Genomic DNA, 11,796 nt, shown 5'->3' with positions numbered 1-11,796 from the left:
GGCCCCGAGCTGAACCACCCCACAGAGAGGCCCGTGTGGCAGGAAACCTACAGCCAACGGGGCTTTGAATCCAGGCAGCAGCCCTGCGAGTGAAGTGGCTCCTTCCCCAGCCTGGCCCTCAGGTGGTACAGCCCCAGGCGATAACTCGTGGGAGACCCCGAGTTGGGAGACCCCGAGTTAGAAGACCCCGCTGTCCTGCGCCTGGATTCCTAACCCACTCAGACTGAGTCTGCCGGTTGGGGTCTGTTGTTTGAGGTGATTGGTTACACTGGAGCAGGTAACTAACACACACCTCTTTCTTTATCATCTTAGATCTTATCTCTTGAAAGCTTCCTCTCTCAACTCTGATTCTCCCTTCTCTGGCCTCCCAACGCATCTCAAAGTTTGATTAAAATCAATATTCCAGTCTCAAAGGATTACGATCAGGTAAAGAAAATGTACTACTGAGCTAAGTTGTGCATTCTGATGGTATTTCATTCTCTGTACGTTTTCCCCCCAGAGTTAATTATTGCCTTGCTTTTATTTAAAAAAAAAAAAAGGGGTGGGGGCAAAGTGTAGCTTTCCACGTACCCGTTTATAATTATTCAATGCTCTATCAGAATTTTCAAATGCCATCCATACCTGCCCAAGAGCTCAGATGCTCAGATAATCTTCTGTTGCCATTTCCTTTTCTGCTGAAAATCTAGCCCTGTCCCTGGAGTCCTGGTTCCCTGGGCCTGCAGGATACCTGTCACTCAGGGGCTTCCCTTCACCTCTCTTTGGAGGTGTGAGACCGACTTGCTGTGTTCCGCAGCTTCTCAGTACACTGTGTCACAAAAACACGGGACAGGGAGCCTGGGAGATAAAATGTTGAGTCTGTGTAGGTCCCAGAATGCCTGTATTCTCTCCCAGTGGTGGCTGATCCATGTTTTAGGTGCAGTGTCCTGGCCCCCATCCAAAGGCTGGGGGCATCTTCCTGTGTCTCCCAGCTTCCAGGGTGGCCAGAGAGATCTGACACCACTGGAATTCCCATTCTTTTTATGTGATTTGTCCTTGCAGCTTGGAAACTTGTAGGCTTTCCTCTTGTGTCCAGTGTCCTGAAATCTCCGAAGTTGTGCCTCTGCGGGTCTTTTTTCTCGCTGGACGGGGTGCAGACCTGTCTTTCTGGAGGCTCATTCCTTCCCCACGAGGACACTTCCTTGTACGACCACTGCTGACGTTTATGTCAGCTCTCCTGAATTCATCCTCTACTGTTCCCATCTTTCCTCGGCTGTTTTCTGTTTTTGTCTTTTTGTTGTATTTTATGAGAGATTTTCATTACTCTACCCTCCTATCTTTCTGTTGATTTTTAAAATTTTAAATTATTATATTTTGAATTGTCAATAACGTTTCTTGTTTTCAGAATGCTACTCTCATTGTGACATCCCATTTTGCTTTGTGGACACAATGTCTCATCCGGCACTGATAATATTAGTGTTTTAAGCCTTTTTTTCTTTCCTGCTCCCTTAAATTTAGGCTCATACCTTTAATCTTGTTAATATTGATACTGTAATAGCTATCACCAAATGCCCGGAGCTTTCTGGATGTTATCCCATGATTTTGCCCATTTCTCAGGTGAGAATCTGAGGCCCTGAGAGGGGGTGTGTCCTGCCCAGTCTCATAGCCTGTCAGAGGTCAGGCCAGACTCAGGCAGCAGGATCCCTTCTGAGCCTGGGCTCTGACCACTGGACCATCCTGCCCCAGTCTGGGGTCAGCCAAGGAGGCGGAGCCCCTCACTCCCACACATCTGGTTGGCAGGATGGATGGCCCTTCATGGTCCACCCTGAGCTCGTCTCTGCCTGAGGCCCACTCCCCATCTCTCCAGACCACAAGTCCTTCCAAGATGCCCCCAGCCTTTGGATGGGGGCCAGGACACTGCGCCTAAAAGGTGGATCAGCCACCACTGGGATCCAGGGCATGCTGTGCAAGCGACGACCCCCAGCCCCAAGTGACACCAAGTGGCACGGCAGACCCTGTTCCCTGGAGAGGGGCTGGCCAGAGGCCTGTCCCCGGACCCTGCCTCCCCACACACCCCAAAGCCCGGGGTCCCCCTGGGTGCATCAAGGAACCCAGGGATCATCTTGCTCGTGCACCCCCAGCCTGCCTCAGACCACCCTCCTCTCCACGCACCCTGCCCAGCCACCTTCTCCTGCCCGGCCCTCACCTGGTTCCCGGGAAAGTCCTTCTCTCCTCCAGCCTTGGGGAGGCAGGGTCCCCCTATGGCCCACCCACTGCCTGCAGAGAGAGGACAGGACATGCAAACCGCAGACCTGGGGGGGCACGAGATGAGTGGGCCCACGCGGCCTGCAGAGGACTGGAGCGTGCCTGCCATGCAGCCCCCAGCCCCCTCCCACCAAGACGTCCAAATCCAGTGAAAGAAAACTCGCACCTCTGAGGGATAGACGTCTTGGCTGGATCCACCCTGAGGGCTGCCAGCGAGCCTCTGCCTGCTAACTGAGAGGGGCCGAGAGCCTGGGAGAAGAGGAGCAGGGGGTGGGCGGGGGCACCTGAGCCAGGCCAGAGGAGGGGGCTTCCTCTCCAACCAGGGACCTGGCTGGCCTTCCCCGCCCCTCAGTGAGACAGGCCTGAGGCGGGCGTCCTAGCCCTGCGGTCCAGACGCCACAGTGCTGGACACAGTAAAACGTGAGTAACTGTCCAGTAAGCGGCCGTCCTGCTCCGTCGATTTCAGGAACCCTCGGCTGTCCTTCCAGAGCCACGGCTTACAGAACCCTCTGCGCTTCTTGTGGCCAGAGCCCTGGCCAGGGTGGGCCCCGAGCCACTGCAGGGAGGGTGCAGCAGCACCTGGACCATGTGCCTCCCGGGACGGGACGGGCGGTTCTGTCTGTGCAGCCAGCTGGACGCACCAGCTCCTCGGAGCCCAGGGGCCCTCAGAAGACCGGTGGCATCGTGATGCCGGGAGCATGTTTGAAATGCCGGGGCTCGTGGCTAGGCCTTCTGAATGAGGCTCTGCTGGGGGACGGTGTGCACCCGGGGCGGGGTGTGGGGTGGCGCAGGAACGAGTGTGGTCTGACCCTCCGAGCGGGGCTGCCCCTGGGCCTCCACTGTTTACTGGCGGCTCCGGCAGGTCCCCAACTCTGAGAGCCTCGGTTGGTTTCTTCTCCAGTGAGTGGGGACAAAAGCAACAGCTCTGACCACACTGGGAGGCAGGGATTTCGATGGATGGTCCAGAGAGGGGCCTGGCACAGAGAATGCCGTACGACGCCAGGCCCTTAGCAGATGACACGGGTGGAAACCAAGGGATGGGGTCACCTGAGTAAGTGTCGCGGAGTCTTATCACACAACGAGGTGACCTGGGTGCCCTCGAGGCTCACCGCGCCTTCCGGCACACAGATTGCTGAGTCTGACTTTGCCACGAGGGGAGTGTGGACCCGGGTTTGGCTCTGGTCTGGCCTCAGAGCGCTGCACTGTGTCCTTGGGGGCAGGACTGAGGGATACACAGGTCTGGGGCAGTCTCCAGCCCACCTCACCCCCATCCCTCCACTCAGCCTTAGTCGTAGTGCCCACCTCCGCCCAGGCCTCACCTGCTCTGCAGACCCCTCGCCTGCAGCCACCCCTCCATTCCCTCCGTGCTTCTCTGAGACCCCAGCACCAGATCCCTGCAGGACCCCAACGGGCACCCCGCACCTGGAGTTTGGGGAGTTAACTCCCAGGGGCAACCCCCAACCAACGAGACAGAAGACCACAAATCAGCACTTCCTTTGGTCTGAGGTCTTGGGAGCCCCGGGTGGGCAACGGTGTGCCCCTCGTCCAGCTTCACCCCTTCTGTTCACGGCTTCACCCGGACTCCCACCCCTGCTCCCTGGGACCACGTCCCAGGCAGAGCATGCTGGCTACGCCCATACCAGGTCGACGCTGATGGAGCCCTGCGGTGATGGGATGTGACCCTCGGGAGCTCTCGGTACCCTGGGAGGAGGGGGATGAGGGGGAAGCCCCTTGTCCTGCATCTCCCATCACTCTCACAGGCGGCGACCACGGACCTCTCCCTCCAGGGCCCTTTCCTCCCGCACAGCCAGGGCCACACCTACAGCCTGGACACAATTCCTGCACCACCGTGGTGCCGAGGCCCTGGGCTGCCTTCTTGGGGAGTATTTCCAGGAAGACGACTGCTGCACAGGAGCCTGGGGGGCCTGGGGACACAGCCTGTCCAGCGCTGCATCACAGACGTGTCACAGGCTCCTGGCATCTGTCACAGCTCACATCTTATGCCGATGCTTCTCATTCTCCGAGTCTTGGGGCTTTGGGGCACTGCCCCCATGTCCTCACCCCTGGCCCCAAGGTCCCTAAGCTCCAAGCCTGAGAGGAAGAGGGCTCTGCCAGGAAGTTCCGCCGCACCTCTCCGGCTCCATCAGGCTCTCTCTGTTACGAGCTCAGCTGGGCCCTAGACAGCCGTGGACTCCGGGTATCCCGGACCAGGAGCCTCGCTGACCAGGGGAGCTCAGGGCTGCGGCCCAGCTGCTCATCCCGTGTGATGACCAGGACCTTCGTGACGCTCCAGGAAGAAGCATCTTGGAAAAGACCCTCCCATGCCTGCTCCACCTCCAGGGCTGGAGGCCCCTCTCACTGCCTGCCTGAGCCTAAAGGCTTGGCTCTGGGCCAGAGCCTGGGCTTGTCACCACGGGCCAGGCAGGGCCACATGGCTCTGAGCTGCCAGATTCACAAATACAAATACAGGCCCAGTTAGATTAGAATCTCAGATAATCAATGAATACTTTTTAGTATCGGGGTGTCCTGCATTTTACCTGTCCACCCCAGCACCTGATGGGTCCCCGCTGCCTAGCCTCACTCCACCCCAGGCCAGGGTCCGCTCGGCTCAGGAGAAGGCTTCTCATGGAGTGAACCGGGACCTGGTCAGGAATTCTCACAGATCACTTAAAGGAAGGAATGATTTTTATGAAGAATCACACGGGCCTTAGGCATGTAACTCCCAAATCTCGACTCTGCCTTCGCGGGCTTTGACCAGCTATCCTCGGATTCCAGTGAGCGTGGCGCCCCCTGGAGCCCACTCTCGGATGCGCCGTCCATGAGGTCAGGTGTGGGATTCCTCAGAATGCTCGGGTCTGTCCCTGTTCCAACTTTCCAGAGTTCTCCAACCCACACTTGACAGTAGCTTCCTGCAATGTTCACCTCGAGTGGGCCTTTCCAAGGCAACTGAGTTTTCACACACAAAACTCTGTTCACGTTCATTAGCTTTCATGGTATTTAATTAAATCCTTTTCTTAAAATGACAAATACAGTCAGGGCCTGTGGGTTTGGGAACAAAGAACGTGGCTGTGAGAGGTGTCCCCTCCCAGTGCAGGAGCAGAGGGGCGGGTGCTTCTCGAGCGGACCTGGGTCATGGGAGGGAGGGAGGGCAGCGCAGCTGGGCTCAGGGACAACCGAGGGAGGGGCCGGCAGGACCCGGCTCTCACACTGACCGGGTGAACCTGGCCAAGCACTGACCTGACCCAGGTGTTCAGTCCGTGCTCTCACCCAGCCCCACACACCCTGGCCAGGAGCTGTTCCAGGCCCGGGACACTCGGATAATCTCAGGAGCCTCGGGCTCAGAAAGGAAGTGGGCAGAACACGGAGCCAAGAAGGAGGGCAGTGTCACCTGCTGGGACCAGGGACGTGGGACAGAGTGATGTGGGCTGGGAGATGGGGGAGGTTCCAGAGGAGGCGGGGCTCCTGGGCTGGGGATCAAGGCCCCCAGCGTTGAAGCGGCAGACACATTCCAGGGCCCGAAAGCAAAGCGGGCTGGCCACAGGGGCCCCGGGAGCAGACTGGGTGAGCAGCTCGGACCCTTCCAGACGCAGATCAACACGGCGGGTGGAGGCCCGCTGAGGGTGGCCCTGGGAGGGGCCCAGGGAGGAGGGGCCTCCGGAAGCAGGGGGGCCTGTGTCCCGGAGGACCTGCGGCTTTAGGACTTCATAATGAACAGGGCTCTGGCTTGCGTTGGGACGGCTGAAGGAACTGCGACCCAAGCGCCCTCCTGCCCTTCAGGAGACCCGAGGTGGGCCGAGGGCTTGTCCTCAGGGGCGCGGGCTCTGGTGTGTGCGGGGCTCAGGCACCGTAGCAGGAGGCCACGCTTGGTGTTCCCGAGCTGGCAGCAGGGGGCGCCCCGAGACCTCCTAATGGGAGCAACTGCGGCACTGGCCGGGGATGACCGGAACCAGGCCTCCCCTGGGGCAGGCGTAGCGGCAGAGGTGAAGGGTCCCCAGGTCGGCCGCCCTGGCCCCGCCTTCCTGCACAGCTGGCAGAGCTCCGCAGCCTGGCCCCTCTCTCTGCCTGGGTAGCAAAGAGGGAGACGGGCAGCTTCCATCCACTTCGTCCGCCAAGACCCGTATCTTGCAACCAGAGCTGCTTCTCACCGCAGGAAGGTGGGACCTTCGGAGGCCTCCGAGGCGTCCACAGGGAGGGTGCTGTGCGGGGCAGGGGCAGGGACAGGGACAGGGACAGGGGCAGGGGCAGGGACAGGGGCAGGGGCAGGGGCAGGGGCAGGGGCAGGGACAGGGGCAGGGGCAGGGGCAGGGGCAGGGGCAGGGACAGGGACAGGGGCAGGGGCAGGGGCAGGGGCAGGGGCAGGGACAGGGACAGGGGCAGGGGCAGGGACAGGGGCAGTCAACCAGGCTTCAGAGATTTCACACCACCAACCTGGGCCCCACCCCTGAACCATTGTATTAGCATCCTGCCTCAGGAGCCTGGGGGCTGGAAATCCTGACTATTTAAAAGCTCTGCAGGTGGTTCCCATGTGCAGCCAGGGTTAGAACTTCTTTGGACAGCAGCTCTCAAAGCCTGGCCCTGGATCTGCTGAGCACCCCTGGTAATGTGAGAGAAATGCAGAGTCCTGGGCCCACCCCTGAGCTCCTGAATCAGAACTGTGAGAGGTGGGGGCCCAGGGATCTGCATTCTGCCACGTCCCCTAGGTGATTCTGACACTGCCCAGGTGGAGAACCCGCTCGTGGGTGCCTCCCTACTCTAAACGTGCTCTGGGACCAGCAGCATAGACATCTCCTGGGAGCCCTGAGGGATGCAGAGCCCCAGGCTCTACCTCCAGCCTGCTGAATCAGAACTGCATTTTAACAGGATCCCTGGGTGATCTGTACACAGTGTGAGAACCACTGCTTTGGGGTCCCACTGAAAAAGAACAGTACACGGCTGGGTGTGCAGAGCCCCCGCAAGGGTCACTGGGGGAAGCCTACATGGTGAGGGGGTGACGGGGCCATCCTCCAGGGGGAAGAGGTGTGGGGCCCAGTTGGGGTTCTGCAGATGAGGTTCTCCAGGTGGGACCCTTCAGGTGGAGCCCCTCCAGGTAGAGCCCTCCAGGTGGGGCCCAAGACGGTCTGTGCACAGGCCAGCAAGGGAGAGGAGCTTGAAGAACTCAGGAGGCAAGAAAAGGTTGGGGGTGGACACACCTGGGGGTGGTTATGGAAGACCCAGGAGGTTGATCCAGGCCAGCAGATCAGAAAGCTAAATAACAGGGAGCTTGGGGTGGTGGGGTTTTTAAAAAAATTTTTTTCCATTATAAAAGTAAATAAACTTATGGTTACCAAAGGTGAAAGGTGGGGGAGGGATAAATTAGGAGTTTGGGATTAACATATACACACTCCTATGTATAAAATAGATAATCAACAAGGATCTACTGTACGGCACAGGGAGGAACTCTACTCAATGTTCTGCAATAACCTATATGGGAAAAGAATCTGAAAAAGAATGGAAATATGTACATGTATAACTGAATCACTTGGCTATACACCTGAAACTAACAACATTGTAAATCAACTATACCCCAATATAAAATAAAAATTAAGTTAAAAAAATAAAAGTAATGAATTAAGGAAAATACGAATACCCAGAAAGAAGGAAAAACATATATACCCAAAGCTCCCAACACCATCACTGCTCGTTACTCGTGGCCTTTTTCTATGTATAGTTTTTTCTGTTAAGTAGTCAGTTATAAAATAAGTACTTGTAATTTTATTTCATTTTCCCCAACATCACAGGGATGTTTGCACATCATCTTCAGACATGGAATCATTAGTGATGGACAACGTGGTGATGACGGTAGCAAGACTGGCTGGTCCCCGCTCCCCGCCGCGCCCCGGCCAGCTGCACACATCCCCCCAGAGCACCAGCGGTCCCAGGCCCACCGCAACGCGGGGCCCGAAACACACAGACGCAAGACCCCGCGGGGCCTGGCTCCCACCCGCCCTTCCAGACTTCACCTCCTCAGCTCCCCACACTGCGTAAGGCCTGTTCCTACCTAAGCCCCGGGTCCCCTTAGTGGCCCTGTTGGGTAGGGTGTTGGAGCCGGGAGAGGCGCCCAGGGGATTAGAGGGGTCAGGAGGGACTCGGGAGCTGGTTCTCTGGCCGGACATCAATGGTGCCGTTCGCAGTGGTCAAGGGCCTCCGTCGTCCACGGCACCAAGTGCAAGATCAAGTCCTGAAGCCAAGTGCCTACAGGAGGCACAGCTGTGGGTGACCAGGCAGCTGCTGTCACCGCCCCTTAGTGGGAATAAGGGGTAAAGGCTGTGGGGTTGGCTGGTAGCTTCTAAGTGTGCTGGAGAATTTGGGGAAAGGAAATGATGAGCTCAGAGCTTAAAATTCCCAGCCAGAGGCAGATAGAGAACCAGAAAGCGTCTATGCTGTGCAGAAAAGCCCCCCAGACAGGCCTGCCCGCAAGGCTGGCCCTGGGCTGGAGGCTCCCGGGAGGGTCCCCAGCCCCCTCGTGGAGGAGAGGGCCTCGCCGCCCCTAAACGTTTGTGCCAAGTGAGGCTCGTGCCGAGTGCCGCTTCCTCCTGGGAGTCTGGAACCTTCACCAGGCACAGGTGCCCACGACCACTCCCAGGAAAAGCCCCAGGCGCTGTGTCTCTGACGGGCTCCCTGGGGAGACAGCACCTCACGGGCGTCACGGCTGGTGGTGGGGAGCTAAGCACGTCATGTGAGGGGAGGGGGCTCTGGAAGCTCACGCCTGGTCCCCGACTTGTCCCTGCGCCCCTTCCTTTTACCGATGTTGCTTTGTATCCTTTCTCTGTCCTGAATCCAGCTGTGAGCGCGGCCTCTGCTGAGTCCTGGGGGTCCCCCTAGCAAACCTGCGAGAGGTTTTGGGGACCCCGACACGGTTACCAAGTGCCCACCTGAGGACCCCAGCTCAGCTTCCCTTAAAGAATTTCTCTCTTGGAGGCACAGGGTCCGACTTCTGAAAATAAAACCCAAAGTTCAGCCTGGTGTATGTCCGTATCACAGGCAGGTTGAACACATGACTCTTGGGTCCCATCTCTGAAAGTCTGGGCGTTTTATGGGGAAGAATAGCCCCTCCTCACTTGGGTGGGGACGTGTGAGCAGATTCTGGTGGAGCCGGGGACCCGAACCGCTAAACTCTGCTGGGGCTTCTTTGCCAGAAGACATCCTTCCTGCCCATCTGGGGGCCAGTCCCCTCACACCTGAGTAACCTGTAATGGTCACCCGCTAAGTAGCTGTCTTGCGTGGCGACAGACTTAATCACTGCGTATAAGCCAGAAGGCGCCAGTCTGGGGATGGGACATCAGGCTGGACACCCTCGCTTCCTGCCTGTCACTCGGCTCAGCGGTGACCTGTCGGCGGGGGCTGCTGGCCCAGGGCTGCTGTTGGCTCCCCGAGGGTCCCGTCCTGCCTGCCTGTCCCTGGGGCAGCTCTGTGATTACCCTGGTCCCACAAGGGGGGCATCGCAGCCCCAGTGTCACACTTAGAATGTCTTTCTCTCCTGGTAGAAAGGAAATTGGGTTTATTTTGAGTACCAATGTTGAATTCAATCCTAAAAATCTTGGGCCTGTGCAAAAATGTTTTTCTCCCAATTTGATCTTTGGATCAGATTCCCAAAAGTGGACTTCTGGGAGTTGGCTGCCAGCAGGGTCACAGGAGCCCTCAGTCCTCTGGGCGGGGATGAAATATTCAGTTTGAAGGTTCACGGAGGTGACGTCTGCCCCTCGTCCCTGGCCTTTTATAAAGAGGAGCTTGTGCGCTGGCAGCAGATGCCCATCAGGCTACACGGCTGGGGGACAGCAGCTGCAAGGTAACCTCTGGGGAGGGCAGATGCGGCGGGGACATTCCTTAAATAGTTAAATTCAATAAGGCCAACTGATTCTGCCTCGGGGGTTTAGCCTCAGAAGAACGGTTTGAAGCCGCTGAAATTGAAATTGTCATGAAAACACTGACAACTTCTCTTTTTACCAGAGCTGTTTTCCCAGGAGTGGCCCACTTGTGGGTGGCGGGGAGAAGTGGTGGTCCGAAGGGTCGGTGGTCTCACCTGTCTGGGTTCCTCCTGCTGCAGGTGGACCTGAGCACTGTCGGTCGGTGGGGGACGGGCCTGGGGAAGATGAAGACCTGCCTGGTGCCCGGGCTGGCCCTCTGCCTCCTGCTGGGGCCTCTGGCGGGTGAGGGGCTGCCTGTCCTCCTGCGCTGTCCTGTCTAGGCACTGGGGTACCGGTGGGTGGTGAGGTCCTTCCTGGGGGGCCTCTGGGGTGACTTCTCTCCCTTCCCTCGCAGGGGCCAAGCCGGTGCCGGAGGAAGGAGGTACCGTATTGCTTTCCCGGTTCTGGTCTCACGTGTCTGGGGGCGGTGGGGGGAGAAGAGTGGCCGGGTGGGAGCTGGCCTCTGTGCAGAGCAGGGGAAGTGGGAGCCCCGGGTCAGGTGGAGGCTGAGCCACACAGGCAGAGGGACTGGAGCCTCTTCCCTGGGCCCTGTCCTCCCGCCACTGGGGACACACCGGGCAGGAGAGACCCTCTGAGCCCCCGAGGACCCCAGCATTCTCATCTCAGGCCCCTCGTCCCACCTTGGTGCAGAGCATGCAGACTCCAAGGCTGGGGGCTGTGGTCTCCTCTGAATCCCACCCGGATGCCCTACATCCCACCATGGCGATTCAGTCCTGCTCAGCGTCTCCAGGATGGGCCAGACTTCCCCCTTCTCCCCTCCTCTGTCCCCCAGGCCAGGAGTCCTGAGGGGCAGGGCTGGTGTTACCCCCGGCTGCTCCTCGGTGACCAGGCTCAGTGCCTCCGGGCAGGACCGGATGGGTCAGCCCCTGAGCCAGTTGTCCTCCCTCCAGACCCCTACGCGGAGCTGCCGGCCATGCCCTACTGGCCTTTCTCCACGTCCGACTTCTGGAACTACGTGCAGCACTTCCAGGCCCTGGGGGCCTACCCCCAGCTGGAGGACATGGCCCGCACCTTCTTCGCCCACTTCCCGCTGGGGACCACCCTGGGCTTCCACGTCCCCTACAGGGAGGAGTGAGCATCCGGGGCAGGGGGGCCCCCACCCCGTGGGAGTCGGGCCGGCCTCGTACTGAATAAACTCCTGACTTGAATGCACGACACACGTGGTGGTCGTCTTGGTTTTCTTCGGAGAAGTATCTCCACTCTGCTCCACTTACTCTCTCGTTTGACAAGTCAGCCTGGCCCCTCTTGACCATCAGGGAACATGTCTTAGAAAGGCCTGTGCATGATTTCTGTCCCCAGAGCACCAACTGCGACTCCCCTGTCCTCACACTGACCCTAGGAGGATCCCCGGAGTGTAGGTGGGGAAACTGAGGCAAGCAGACAGCAGGTAACTGCCTGGCTTGTTGACAGGACCCAGGTCCCGTCCAGGCAGCTGCGCCCCAGGAACCCCCCGCCCCTTGGCCACCGAGCTGGACAGCATGAAGACCCACAGCGGCCTCCCTGGGCTGGGCGCCCTGCCGGGGCTCCGCCCCCCACGCTCAACTCACACCAGGGCAGCTGGTCTGCGGGGATCGCCGGGTGCCTGGGCGCT

The 11,796-nt window shown here is 58.9% G+C and overlaps 1 protein-coding gene across 1 annotated transcript; it reads left to right on the top strand.

Moving 5' to 3' along the window:
• The first annotated feature begins 10,369 nt into the window (after positions 1 to 10,369).
• Positions 10,370 to 11,280, top strand: OTOS (otospiralin). The gene is made up of 3 exons (XM_007184843.2): positions 10,370 to 10,427; positions 10,540 to 10,566; positions 11,096 to 11,280. The coding sequence occupies exons 1-3, from the start codon at positions 10,370 to 10,372 to the stop codon at positions 11,278 to 11,280; spliced, it is 270 nt and encodes an 89-aa protein (XP_007184905.1).
• Positions 11,281 to 11,796: the final 516 nt, after the last annotated feature.

The sequence above is a fragment of the Balaenoptera acutorostrata genome, chromosome 8 (assembly GCF_949987535.1).
Source record: "Balaenoptera acutorostrata chromosome 8, mBalAcu1.1, whole genome shotgun sequence".
Classification (NCBI taxonomy): Eukaryota; Metazoa; Chordata; class Mammalia; order Artiodactyla; family Balaenopteridae; genus Balaenoptera; species Balaenoptera acutorostrata.
Note: the sequence above shows the minus strand (reverse complement) of the source record. Positions and strands in the feature narration are given on the sequence as shown.